Consider the following 13,727-nt stretch of genomic DNA (forward strand, 5'->3'; position numbering starts at 1 on the left):
TCATAAGGACTTTGCGAGCTATGCTCACCTCTGCTGCGCTGTCTAGCATTGTCTGAGCCCATTCTCCGTTTTTCAGTTGTGTCCTCAGTATTCTCGGCATTGTTAACTACCTTGATACTGGCTACCTTCTTTTTTGGAAATTGTGATTTCTTTTTCAGTTGAGCAGGTTCCTTGTCTTTGGACTTGGCGTGCTCTTCTGATCGTCCTCTTCTTTCCGATTTCTGCGAGGAATTCTGAAAAGATTGAGACGGACGTGTATCAATGTCTTGATATCTATCAGGTTTTTTAATATTATCCCTATTTCTAAGGTTATATCTATTCCCAGAGGGTTCACTCTGAGGTGACCTTTGTCTCGGGTTTGGAGATTTCTCTCTTCGCCTAGGAGACCTTCCTCTGGACTGGAATTTCTTTTCTTTAGGATTGGATTGTTTATTTCCATCCCAGTTCTTTTTTGGTGAATTATTATTAAAAAATATTTTTTCTGGACTTGTAGTCAGTTGCGGTTTTACTGGTATTCCACCTAGACTATCTCTGCCTAGTTCTTCATAGGATTTTTCTATGATTCTGGCAATTTCAGCTGGTTGGTCTGCTATATCTGTCTCTTTTAACCTCTGGCGGATCGCCACGTTTGCTGCTTCACCCTTTATGTTGGCTAGTAATATAGCCGAGACCTGCTTGAAGTCTTTCAGTAATTTCATACCAAGAGTTAAAGCAGGTTCTGGACCGTATTCATCTTGAATTTGTTTTAGCACATCTGGTATTACCGAAATGGATGGAACACCGTGCGTTTTTGTATAGATGGAAGCAAAGACTGTACCCCAAGTGTCACAGTCCTCAATGTGTGGTGCGATTCCCATTGGGAGACATATAGTCAGAATCCTGTGTTTTTCCAGCGGGGTGGTGTCAGGAAACACCGCCTCTATTTGGGTAATTTTCTGTGCCAACCAGAATGGTATTTGTTCCCGTTTAGCTGGAACTTTACCTAGGCAGGATTGGATGTTCTGTGGTGTAATTTTATTTGTGTTCCCCTGGTGAGGGGTCAGCTGTGGAAGTTTAATCGCTGGCTGAATTGTTGAAGTCCGCATTACATACTGAACTAATTGTCTGTGAATTTTTAGTAGTTGTTTTAGCTGTATTAACAGCTCTGCTGCAGGCATTCTTTCGATGTCTGGATGTGGTGTGTATCCGGCTAGGACCGGCCACGTTGCTCCTGGTCTTCCTAAAGGACCGAGCCTTGTAATGTGATTGTTATGTATTAGGGCGCCATCAAATAAGAGCAAATGCTCTTGGAATTTGAGTGGTACTTCCACCTCCTCGAAAGGAGTGTACTCATTAGGAGGTTCCTCTACTTTGTAATAGTGGAAGTACTTTGTTACAGCATTTGCTGCTGGAAAATGTATCCATGTATAGTATACCTCTGTCTGCCGATATTCGTGTGCCTCGATTACGAATATGACTGTACCACCTCTAGGTGTCAGTCCATTTTCTATAAGTTTTAGAGTTATAGCTCTCCTTTTGGCGACCTGGATGAGTATTATATCCGGGTCTGCATCGAGTGCTGTAGTATCAGCTGCTGCTATTTCAGTAGCTAATCTAATTGCCTCTCTTTCTCCATCACTGTCTCCCATTTTATTGACAGGATGGTATTATTTTTATTTGCAGATCAGGTTTCTTTATGGAAACAGAGATTAGGTGCACAATATTCTGGAACTGTTTTATCCTTCAACGTTGACTAGACCAAAAACCATACATAGGAGTTCCCTCCTGCGAGGTTTTGGAGGATATTATAACCTTTCACCCACTCCAGACGTCTTTGGAGTATTTGGGAGAAGGGGTCTGAGTGAGAAAGCACGACTGAGTTACTCTAAATGTCTTACGTTAGTTTTATCGCCCTTTCCAAACGCGTTGGGCGCCATGTAGTGTAGCTCCTATTTTCCCAATAGGCTCTGCGCATTGGAATAGTACCTACAGCAGTAAAGGCCTAGGCCAGACGTTAACTAGGTCTACTACTGTCGATACTAGACTTAATTTTTGGGTTTGCCAGCTAAGCTCAGAGTTCGCTAGAAACTTTCTCGAATATTCAAGGAAGGATGAACTCCCCTGATTAGACAAGAAGGGATTTAGTTTCTGACAACCATAGAACATGACAACTTTGCTCTCCCCTAATCAAGAGTCAATCTCGAGAGTCGTGTGAGCACAAGGCAATTATTTTACTCAGTCAGTACGTGCATTCTTAGTCTCATCAGAATGTAGAGAAAATGAAGAGACGGGCGTGTTCAATAAAAGATGTTATTTATTGATCAGTCTCTTTTCTCGTACAAGAGAAATGGATCGATATTATTGCAATACTTATAGTTAAGTAAAGTGCATACATTAGAAGCAATAGTATAAAATAATACTGTAAAAACATTGATATGGTTTCTGAGCCATATGATGTTTAAAATGATTAAAATATATTTACATACACATATACATTTGACTAAACGTACTCAACTGGTGTTTCTAAATACGCCTACCCCGTGTACCTGACCTAAGTCTAATGCGTGGGCGGGAATAGAAAGTTACAGTTTAGTTTAAGTTTGTTTTTGCCAAGTGAATAACTAAAGAATTCTCTAGGAGGGGTTATTCAGTTCTGTACCTGGAATTTAGGATGAATGAGGAATGGTATCTCTTTCTCTGCTCTCGATATTCCAGGCTGCCTGCGAGGGCTACCCGGAAGCGCCGGTGCTGGGTCTCTCGGCTTGAGATAGCAGCGCGTCTCTCAGCGCGTCAGGAAGGCGGGGCTGCTGCCTGCGGGGTCTGCTTCTGCTCTCGGCTTCGGCAAGTATGGCTGCTCCGTCTTGTCACCACGCGTGTGTTTGCATAGGGCAAGGTCGGCAATATTTATACCTTAAAGGTGCCGGGATTGACGTAAGGATGGACATAGGTACGTCAATAAAGATGTCATACGACTTGCTCGTTAGCACATTCTTTACTAAAGTTCTCTGTGAAATCAAAACAATGGCCGCACGGATTATCCAGGTTGTCATAGGTTTGATTTGTTATGAGAACGTCGTATGCCTTATCAGGGGCTGGAGGAATGTCGCTTGTCTAATTAGATCTCAAGCGTTATGACCTAATCAGATAACACGTTCCTGTGCCGTAGTGTGACTGCGTCAGATAACGGTATCTGCATCATGGGGGTTTTCTTGCCTCATGGGCTGACTGTTAGTTAACTAGCTAGTAAGTTTAACCAGAATAGGGTCAGGAATAGGGGGATCGAATCAGAACCTATAGAAATACACGACAACATCTGAATGTTCGATCTGGTTGATGCTATGTTTAATGATCGTATACAAAAACGCAAACATGTAAAATGCGTTGTGCACTTGCTCAAATTTGGACATAGGTGCATGTGCAATAAAATGTGAGGGAAAAAATCATTGATACTTTGGGAGCAATAGGTCAACTAATTTAAATATTGGTGATGGATATGTTCCAATACGACTGTATCTACTAATGTTGTTGCCTGATTCTTGCACTTGAAGTGTGTGTTTGTGTTTTGAACTGCAGGGAAACTCAGCACACAACAACGTCTGTTTATCGTCCATCTTTGTCAGCGAGGATGGTCATTGGAAGCTTGGAGGAATGGAAATGGTCTCTAAGCTCAATGAAGCAGCACCTGAGGTGAGACTTGACGCAGTGATTTTCAAGGTGGAAAACTAATGTTGGCTTGTTGTAATGTAGGATACGGGTACAATCTAAAGACTTTGAACACATGTTTCTCATTTTGCTTGAACAGTTGTTCTATTGGCCTTCAATTTCAGATGCATTTACTTTTTATTCAATTATCTAAGTTTAATTTTCCGTCTTTAAAAAAGAAGTCATTTTTAGGCTGAGCTTGGTCAGCTCACGTGCTGCTCTGCGAGGCATGTTGTTTCTCTAATATGGGTATTAAGCACTGCACATGTTTTCAATTGGCTTCTCTTATTGTCCTTTGTAAATGCCCGCATTTGATTGGTGGAAAGGCTTACTAGTCCCTTCTGTTGGGCTTTTGTATCCTCCCATGAGGACTTTCTCTTTTACATGTGCTAATACGCTTCACAGTATTTTCCAAAATTTAAACGCGTTATTTTTTTTTGGGTTCCCCTGCCTCTGCTCGGGTTCCTGTCATGGAACCTTCATTTTTCAGCTTGGCCCGTCGCTTAATCTTTTAATTTGTGCCGTTCCCCACCCCACCTCACTCTTCCACACCCGTGCAAGCCCGCCCTCAGAGGTCGCTGCTACTTCTGTCCCATCCATCGCAAAAGTAAAAACATTTCCATTAATTAACAAGCATTGGCATATCCAGTAGGTCTCGCCTTTAGAACCTTATAAGTGTTTAGTCATGCAACAGTTGATGTTGTTGCACCAAGGATATTGTGCTGCATAACTAAATACTTGTATGTTCTGAAAGGCGAGACATATTGGCTATGGTAATGTTTTTATAGCATAACTATGTTTCTAAACAATACTACAAAGTAATGAATTGTGTGCTACTGAAAAATGTATTTCTATAGCAAATGTGGAACAGCTTTACAATTAGTTTTAATGCTAAAGTAGCCTGAAGGCTAAAAATACAATATTTACCTTCTGAGCAATGTGCAGTAATATTTTTTAGCATACATAACACACCCTATTGGCATTGCTTATGTGTTGGTTTATTGGCACCTTATAGATGTGTAACCAAAGATATTGGCAGTGGTTTGTCCAGGAATAACTGACAAATGTTTGCTAGTTTAAATTTTATTGCAAGAATTTTGTTAACATTTTAGTACTTTAAAGTAAGTTGAGTGGACAAAGAATAATTATGATGTACATTTATACATGTTTTATAAATATATTCATTCTGTTGCAATATCTTTTAATATTTTTATAATAATGCCATTGTAAAATATTACTTCAAATGTCTGCGGTAAATATGGCATAAGTGCATCGGATAAGTCTTCCACATCTGTATCGATCATAAACCAGTCTATTAGAAGTTCATTGCTAATACCCATTGTAGGAAGGTGGATACCTGACTATGGTTACCCCAGATTTTTTTGCCATGTGTTTAGCTGGTTTTCGACTTAGTTGGCCTGGGATCCTGCTAATCAGGGCCCCAGGCTATCTGCTCTCTCTGTAAAATGGACTCCATGTACCTTAGGTACATACCTAATTGGATATTGGGTCACCTTATGAGCCCCTGTACAGTGTACTATAGGTACCCAGGTCATAGGTGCATCCAAGGCCTACCAGGGGCTGCAGCATATATTTTGCCACCCATGGCTGGCCATACAAACTGACACAACTGGCTGATCACTCAGCTGGGGCAAGGTCGTGTAATCCCCCCCTTGCTTAGATATAGTATACCTATGTCTAAACCTATATCTGGACACATATACACCAATAAGTCACTCCTATGGCAGGCCTTAACAATCCTGGAGGCAGAGTGCTTGGTTTTATACGAGATGGTGCTCTAGCATGAGCTGAGCCTGTCTGCAGCTTTCGGAACCATGTCCTTATAGCTGTTCCAGGGTATTGCCATAACATATACTCTTAAGTGCATTAAAATCCTCGCGGTTGGATACTATCTTTGGTTTGGCTTTATCGAAACATGTCGTGTGAGGTGTCCTACGCTTTGGAATACTACCCCCTCGCCAATTCTGGCGACGGGGGTAGCATTCCACCCTTCTAGAGGGAGAAGACATGTTGCTAACAGTAAACGCGGTTAAAACTCACCAGAGCCTCCGCATCACAAAATGGATGCTGCTGCCACAGACACAAGTCTGGCCTCCTGCTGCTGACCGAAACTTGGCAGGGGAGGCCTGGACAAAAGGTTTCCTGTCACAGGGAGGTGCTAGAACCACCCCAGACAGGAGATAGTGGATTGGGGTGAGGTACCGGGTTTTTAAGAACCGGCACAGAACCGGTAACCCAGCGGTGTCAGGGTACACCCAGAGACCTCGGGTTCTTCCTGATCCAGACCACAGAAACTCAGTCTTCTAGGTGAAGTCAAAGATCGTTTTATTGGCTGCAACCAAGGTAACAAGTGTCCTAGAAGTACAACACACAGGAAGTATATTCTCAGGAGACTGCTCGAATTTACAAAGTCAGGCTTCTCTTCTTATACAGAATATTCAGCTTCAGGCGAACATTCTTTGAATTTGTAGTATGTCATTTACAGTTATTGGTTACAAAAGGAATAAAGAGTCATGATGACATGTACATATTTCACGTCGTGCTGCCCACAACAAATCACTCGGCAAGGCCCAACATTTCATCAGATATCGCTGGACCCCCAATAAAAACGGGCACCTCCCCATCATAAAGCAAGTGAAGGAAAAGAGTGGAGACAGATGTGAGCGAGATACGGCAGGTGTGCGCGCTGAAATGGTTTTATGGCTTATTGAGCCTTGATGCTATCTTGTTCGGCCACTGGGAGGGGAACTGACCTAACGAGTTTGGCCTGGGGCAATGGTTCCAACTTGCATAGGTCATAAGAAAGTCGATTACGGTGTACGTGTCCTTGTGGAATCGAATTCAGCTGGATTAAGGCCTATGTAAAGGGCAACACACAAAATGGCTGCCAAATACAAAATGGAAGCCATGGGTTCGAGGTACAAGTGATGAATTCGCGGTGAAATCATTGCTCAAACACGACGAAAATGCTTGAACATAATGTACTCGTCATTCTCGGTCTTTTGACACCAAATTCGTCATGATACGACGAAGTTTTATTCTCGAGTCCAGAATGGTTACACGAGTTCGGATTTTCAGTACTACAGGGGCAGGGAGGGCTGAATGAAACTAGACACTACCTGGGGCACACAAGGTGTCCCATGCATAGCCCAGTTCAAACCGGTGCTGGGGCACTCCAGCCCCAGCTCTGGTGCGAAACTGGACAAAGGGAAAGGGGTGTAACCACCCCCTTCCTGGGTCCCACCCATAGGAGGGACCTAGCAGGTAATCCAGCCCCTTGATTTGGAATAAAGGTAGGAGCTGTGTCCATAGACTTTAGATAATCCTGACTGAAACTTTGAAACAAAACTCTGGACCCTTCGACATCCTACTCGACGTAGAAGACTGAAGAATCTCCCTTGTGGTCAAGGAGTGACCACCCTGTGCAAGCAGGCACCATCAAGCGCCCAACGGTTTGCTTTGTCGTTGCTCCCGCCGGAGCTCGAACGACAGAGATCGACAAGAACCAGACTCGAGTACTCTGGTGCTCCCGTGGGTGTTGACTCTCGAAGTGTCCTAGTTAAAAGGGTTTTATCGTAGTCCATCCGGAAGTGTCCAAAATCTACTACTTTCTAACTTTTACGTTCCCATTATAACTCTATGGTAACACACGTGTGTGTTTAGACACTGCACACGCCTCCCGTAGGCCTCCTACTTCCAATCCCTTGGTTGTTCAGTGTAGCCCCAGCAATTTCCTAGGCCCTTTCCTGAAGTGGTTCTTATACCACTTACTTAGTATATGGTTCGTGAGGCCCCCAGGGCAGAATTGTATTTGTGCAACTTAAATTATGCTTATTGAGTAACTTGTGCTGTATCTCGATCTCTGACCTCATAAAGAGTTCAGAGGGGTTGTGTTAGTAATACATACATACAATACATTGTGTGGTGTCCTTTCATTTGATATTCAAGAGATTATTATTGGTAAAACAGCTGGCTTCACATGCTCTCTGAAGTATTAGCATAAGACTGCTTTGTCCATGCTACCACTAGGAAAGCGGGTCTATAAGGTTGACTTTACAACCATCACCATAAGGGTCGTGTAGACTGGTAGAAGGTGCCCACTAGAATAGTGGACATCATATACCAGGCTAACTTCTCACACTGACCTCTCCTTGTAATTGGCCCTCTCATATCGCATGGACCAGGTGCATGTCTCCTTGCACTGTTCCTGGTTTGCACAGCAATTTTGTTGTTGTTTTCGAGCACAGCATATGAGTATTTGTGTTTTCAGGCTGTCTCCCTTGTACGCATACCACTAAAATGCATGCACGTATACATATATAATTGCATTTCCTCATAAAGTTTCTAAAACATGAACAGCACTTGTTTATCTTTTTTGCACGATCCAATGGTATTGGAGTGCTTGCTCAATCTGGTCTAAACGCAAACATGAGCCTATGGTATTGGAGCACAATTTATAACGATGCCCTTGACAGGATTGATGGTTTACTATCTGAAAGTCAAGTTATTGCTCACCCCCCCCCCCCCCGCCCCGCTCAACAACTTTTGATGTCACACTCCCAGAGCCATTAGAGACCTAACCTACTACTCCATCTGCCAAGAAAACCACTAAACGTATTTCACAGATGTTTAGCAAACTGCATACACGTATGCGTTCTCTCAACGGCACAAGTACTAGCAGTAGAGGTAGTAAACTAGAGAAATGTTCCCGTACTTTAGAGCAGCCCCCAGATGCACAGGTGGCAGACCTGGTGGATCAGGTCAAATGCCGTAATGGGTATGCTGCTCTTTCAGTTGCAGAGAATAGAGGAGAGGGACTCATCTGATTTGAATGTTACAAGCAATGTAGGCTTGTCTTTGTTCTAAAGCTTAAAGGGCATACACAAAGGCCTTAAGGAGGAGGTAGAAGCCCTAAGAAAGGTGGTAGGTGACTTGGAGTGAAGGGTAGTTAAACATCAGGCTCTGAATGCAGCTACTGAGGCAATAATTGGAGACTGTGAGGGGTCGCCGTACGTTGATGCCCAGTGAGACTCCCCTTTCCTGCCCCAGGTGCTGTGCAATGGTGTCATGGAAGCTGCCAAAAGTCAGTGGACACCACCCCCCCCCGTTTACACTCTCCCACCTAGCCAACCTATACGTAACGATATAGGAGGCCGCAATAGGCCTAGTGATGGATCAGTTGTACATCAAGGTGCTTTACAGGACAGAGGCCTCGAAAGAGAACCCAATAGGGGTGAGGTGGTGCTAGATGAGGGATACTCCCATGATATGAGATTTTTCAAACCATATGCAAGGGGGTGGTCAAAAATGGTTTCTATATTAGAAATTGTGCCCAGAGGAAAGACGTTGCAATTTTTCTTGTACAAGTCCCCAAACTCCCCAGTGACAGATGAGAAGATCAGGACTCACTTAAAAATAAGGTTATCTGTTAGCTAATGGAAACACGCCATTGCTATTCTATTATATTGGATGATATTGAGCAGGTTGAAAGGATTATTACACCAGGGACGTCGAATGATATGGTGGAATGACAGTTTTTTTCATAGAGCTATAGTAGACGGCCTTATGACCTTAGACTTTTATACAATCCCACTTGCCAATACTCTTATTGTGATCAAGTATGGATTGACTTTGGACGACTGCACCCGGACAGGTGATTCTACCCATAAGGCGCGGGGGAGTTGCGGTAAGGGGGATTGTTGGTGGCCGAGGATGACTTCAGGAAGAGGGTATGTCTCATATGGAGGACTATGAAATGATAGCAGGCCCCTCTTTTAGGGGAACCACTACCTAGGCCCTCACCTTCTCCCTTGCCAAATATGACAGTCTCCAATTTATCTGGTGAACAAGCCAATAGCTGTGAAAGTCCTGGGGCACGAGGCCAGCGCCGGCAGTGGGGATTTCCAGGAGGCTGGAGGGATGTACCTATGGACCAAAGTCTGCAATCAAATCCCACCTTTGTACCCCCAGAGCAGTTTTCCCTTCTGGTATGGAATGTTGCTGGAATAGCACGGATGCTTATAGAGCAAGAATGGAGCAACTTTATTGAATCCCATAATGTGTGTTTCTTTCAAGAAGCCTGGAGCATGACCCCTCCTTATAGGAGTGGGTACTCTTCCTATTGTATAAATGTGACCAACAAAGGGAAAGGGAGACCATCGGGTGGTCTAGCAATTTGGGTTAAAGTTGCTCTCGAATAGTCCCTGTTGACTCTCTGGACAGTTTGGCAATTTATCTTGCCCTGTCCTCTGTGCTGAAAATCTGAGTATTTAAAATATATAATAGAGTGGGCCCCAGTGTAGAGGAAAACAATACTATAGAGGTTCTTGGCCATGCTCTTCCTGATTATACGGGCAGTAACCCCCTATTGGTAGCTGGGGATTTCAGTTGCACATTTGAGCCATTTGCATCCACTCCAACATATTTGACAGATGAGTGGAATAGAACTTGAAAAGTTACCTTGTGTTAGATGGACTAAAAAAAGAGGCCACGTGTTGGCCCTAATGCTTCAGCATGAGTTGAGGGTGACAAACAGGAGAACAAATTCTGATCGTAATGGTGGAATGAATTTTAACAGACCTGCTATTCAAGCCGAATTGATTATCTGGTCGATCAGACTTTGGCCAATTGAGCATGATGTGAAAGTGTTTGAAAGATCCGATAGCCACCATGATGCCCTAAGCTTATTATCCAGCTCTAAGGAGTCAGTAACTGCTGCCAGGGCCTCAAGAGATTTGAGGATGTTATCCAAAACTAATGATCTAAGAACAATAAGATGGTATTGGGTGGAGAAAAAACCCTGGGTCCTAGAAGTTGTTAAGTCCAAAGTATCTAAGGAGGTAGCTATGCTGTCTGAATTTTTTTAGAGTAGATAGACTAGAGAACCTGAATAATCTGTACAAGGTACTTTACACGTAGATTAGGGAAACCTTGGGCAAAGTGAAAAGAGGGTGGAACATCCAGCTAAAATAGGGGGGGTGGTAAAAGTGGCCCAATGCACCAGAGGTACGATTGGGAATGTAGGAAGGTCAAGGGCAAGATCCTACAGGCAGTAAAATCTAAGTCTTTCCTTGATTTGGTGGGGTGTTGAGCTAGATATAGACAGTTACTTGAGAAGAAGAAATGGGAATGTTCACTGAGCTCTGTAGGAGAGTAGTATCTGCTTCCTATGGTTACCCCCACTTTTTGCTGTGTTCACTGATTTATCGACCTTAGTCTGGCTGGGGCCCTGCTAACCAGGACCCCAGCCTAACTGTTATCTCTCTAAATTGATTGCATGTATATTAGGTACACTCCAGATTGGTTACTGGGTTACCCTTGTGAGTCCCTAGTATACAGTACCTTGGGTACCAAGGGCATAGGAACCCCAGAGGCCTACCAGGGTCTGAAGCATGTAGTATTCCACCCCTGGGAAGCCTTCCGAAATGGCACCACAGGTCTGCCACTGCAGCCTGGGTAAGGTGGTACTTGTACCCCCTTACTTAGATATAGTATACCTATATCTACCTATAGATATAGATACAGACACATATAAACCTATAAGTCACTCCTGTGGCGTGCCCAAGCATGAGCTGAGCCCCTCTGCAGCTTTCGGAAATCCTTCCTTATGGCTGTTCTGTGATACAGCCATACCATATACTCTTAAGTGCATTATAACCTCGCAGTTAATGCAAACTTTGGAATGGCTGCATCAAAACATGTTGTGTCTGACCTCCTGCTGCTGGACAAAACTCCGGCAGGGGAGGCTCGGACAATAGGTTTCCTGTCCAGGGAGGTGGAACCACCTCCCCAGACAGGCTTTAGTGTATTGGGGCAGGGTGGGTGCATTCAGAGAATGGTTTTCAGACACTGCTTGGGGCACACAAGGTGTCCCTGTGCATACCCCAGTTCAAACGGTTGCAGGCACGCTCAGTCCCTGCTCTGGCGCAAAACTGGATAAAGGGGAAGGGGTGTAACCACCCCCTCCCCAAGGTCCTCCCATAGGTGGGACCTTAGAGTTAGTCCAACCCCTAAACTTAGTATAAGTATAGGAACCCAGTCACTAGGACTTTAGATTACCCTGGACAAAACTCTGCAACATATATCTTGGACCTTCGACATTCTATTTCGACTAGAAGACTGAAGAAATCTCCCTTGGGGTCAAGGAGTGACTCCCCTGTTCAAACAGGCACCAAAGAAGCATTTTGCCGGTCTGCATTTTCAAGGCTCACTACGGATCCCGAAGAATCTGCGACACAGGACATGGACTTCCAGACATCTCCGAGGCCGACACGAGATCTCAGCAGATCTGAGACCTGTAGCCATCACAAGAGACGTGGGACCGGAACTCCTGGACATCCAGCACATTTGCTAGTGCATCGACTTCCCGAGCTTACCCGAAGTTGTGCATTGGGCTACTTGTAGTCTAAGCCTTGGGCACCTCTTGCACCGAAGCTTGAGGGCCTACACTCCGCGAGTGTCCCGTGGGCCTGCTTCCTGCATTCCGGTTCGAGTCGACTGGTGGATCCCCACGAAGGAAACGACTTTGTTTCTTGGGCTTTCCTGGTTGCTCCAGACGTGCCCTGACTCCCCTCCAAAGGCTGAGTCCCTCAGACCTTGCTGGTCTGCACTGAAGCCACTCTTTGCATCTTGCGTGGGTTGCTGTTGCCAAGGCTTGTTGGGTCCAATCCAGATACCGACGCTGCATCACTCGACATCCGACGTGGGACAGCTCGAATCCAGCTCCTGGTTGTCGTCGACGCCTCCTGGACCTCTTGGCTGAAGAGTCAAGCTTCACCTACATCACCTGAAATTACCCGATATTGGCTGGCATCTTCTTGTCGCCTTCCTGGTCACTGGCTAGTGACCCAGACTCTGTCCCCTCTGCTTTCAGGTTCTTCAGATCTCCGATCCACCCTTGGATCCATCCGGACACTTCATCTTGTCGCCTGCAGCACTTCTTTGCAGCTCTCCATAGGAAACGACGACAAAACCAGACACGAAAGGACATCTATACACCCGGCTTCCCTGGGTGAGGTAACACGAGTACTCCAGTGCTCCAGTTGGTCTTGACTCCCGAAGTGTCCAGTACTGAAGGGGTTGGTTCGTAGTCCACTCCCAAGTGTCCTTCTTCTTTTAAAATCTAACACTAACTTTCCCCATAGAAGTCAATGGTTATTCACGGCTGTGTTTAGACACTGCACACGTCCCCTGTGGGTCTCCTGCGTCCCTACCTTGGGTGGTTCTTGGTTACCCCCGCAGTTATACAGGCCCTAGGCCTTGTCTCTATGTTCACAGCAGTACTTGTATCACTTTCTTAGTATATGGTTTGAGAGGCCCCTAGGGAAAAACGTATACTGTGCTAATTTACTGTGTGATATTTAAGATCTTGTATTGTACTTTTGCCTCTAGCCTCATAAAGAGACTAGAGGGGTGTGTTTAGAATAAATACATATATTTTCTGTATATACCTGATGTGGTTCTCTTTTCATTTTATCATTCATGAGGTTATAGACTGGTAAAACAAGCTGCTTTACATTCCTTCAAGACTTATCCTGAAGGCTGCCCTCCACAGCTACCACTAGGATAGCTTTCTATAAAGGTTGTCTTAAACCTACCATCAATAAGGGTCGTTTAGACTGGTGCAAGGTGCCCACTTGAATAGTGGACAGCATATTCCAGGCATACTTCTCAAAAGGTCCCCCCTACATAGCGCCCTAGTAGATAAAGACAATACGTCCTTTTGAAAGACAGCAGCTTTATGGCTGAAAGGGCCAAGAACTGCCCTAGTCGAGAATACACTGTACAGCCAAAGGAGTGGGTGTCACATTTTGGAGGTCTGTATGCCCATAGCCCTGAGGAGAACATCAGCTCCTGGTTAAGTCTCCATCTGGCAATGTTCAAGTACTAAAAATTTTGCTCTAAGAAACCTATGCAGTAATCAGCTCCTGTATTCCAGCTAGAACACCTGGCCCTGATAGAATCCCGGGTGGTCTGTAGAGGGAAGACTCAGAAGTGTGGGGTGCTTATATCAACTTGTTATCTAA

General features: G+C 44.6%; 1 protein-coding gene across 1 annotated transcript in view; it reads left to right on the forward strand.

Annotated features, from left to right (window-relative positions):
- The window catches only part of SCYL3 (SCY1 like pseudokinase 3), a 917,463-nt gene that overhangs the window by 39,771 nt on the left and 863,965 nt on the right, over positions 1 to 13,727 (forward strand). The window contains exon 3 of the mRNA XM_078686597.1: positions 3,553 to 3,666. Coding sequence (XP_078542723.1) covers positions 3,553 to 3,666 — 114 coding nt within the window. The remainder of the gene's footprint in view (positions 1 to 3,552; positions 3,667 to 13,727) is intronic.

This window comes from Lissotriton helveticus, chromosome 1_1, assembly GCF_964261635.1.
Source record: "Lissotriton helveticus chromosome 1_1, aLisHel1.1, whole genome shotgun sequence".
Lineage (NCBI taxonomy): Eukaryota > Metazoa > Chordata > Amphibia > Caudata > Salamandridae > Lissotriton > Lissotriton helveticus.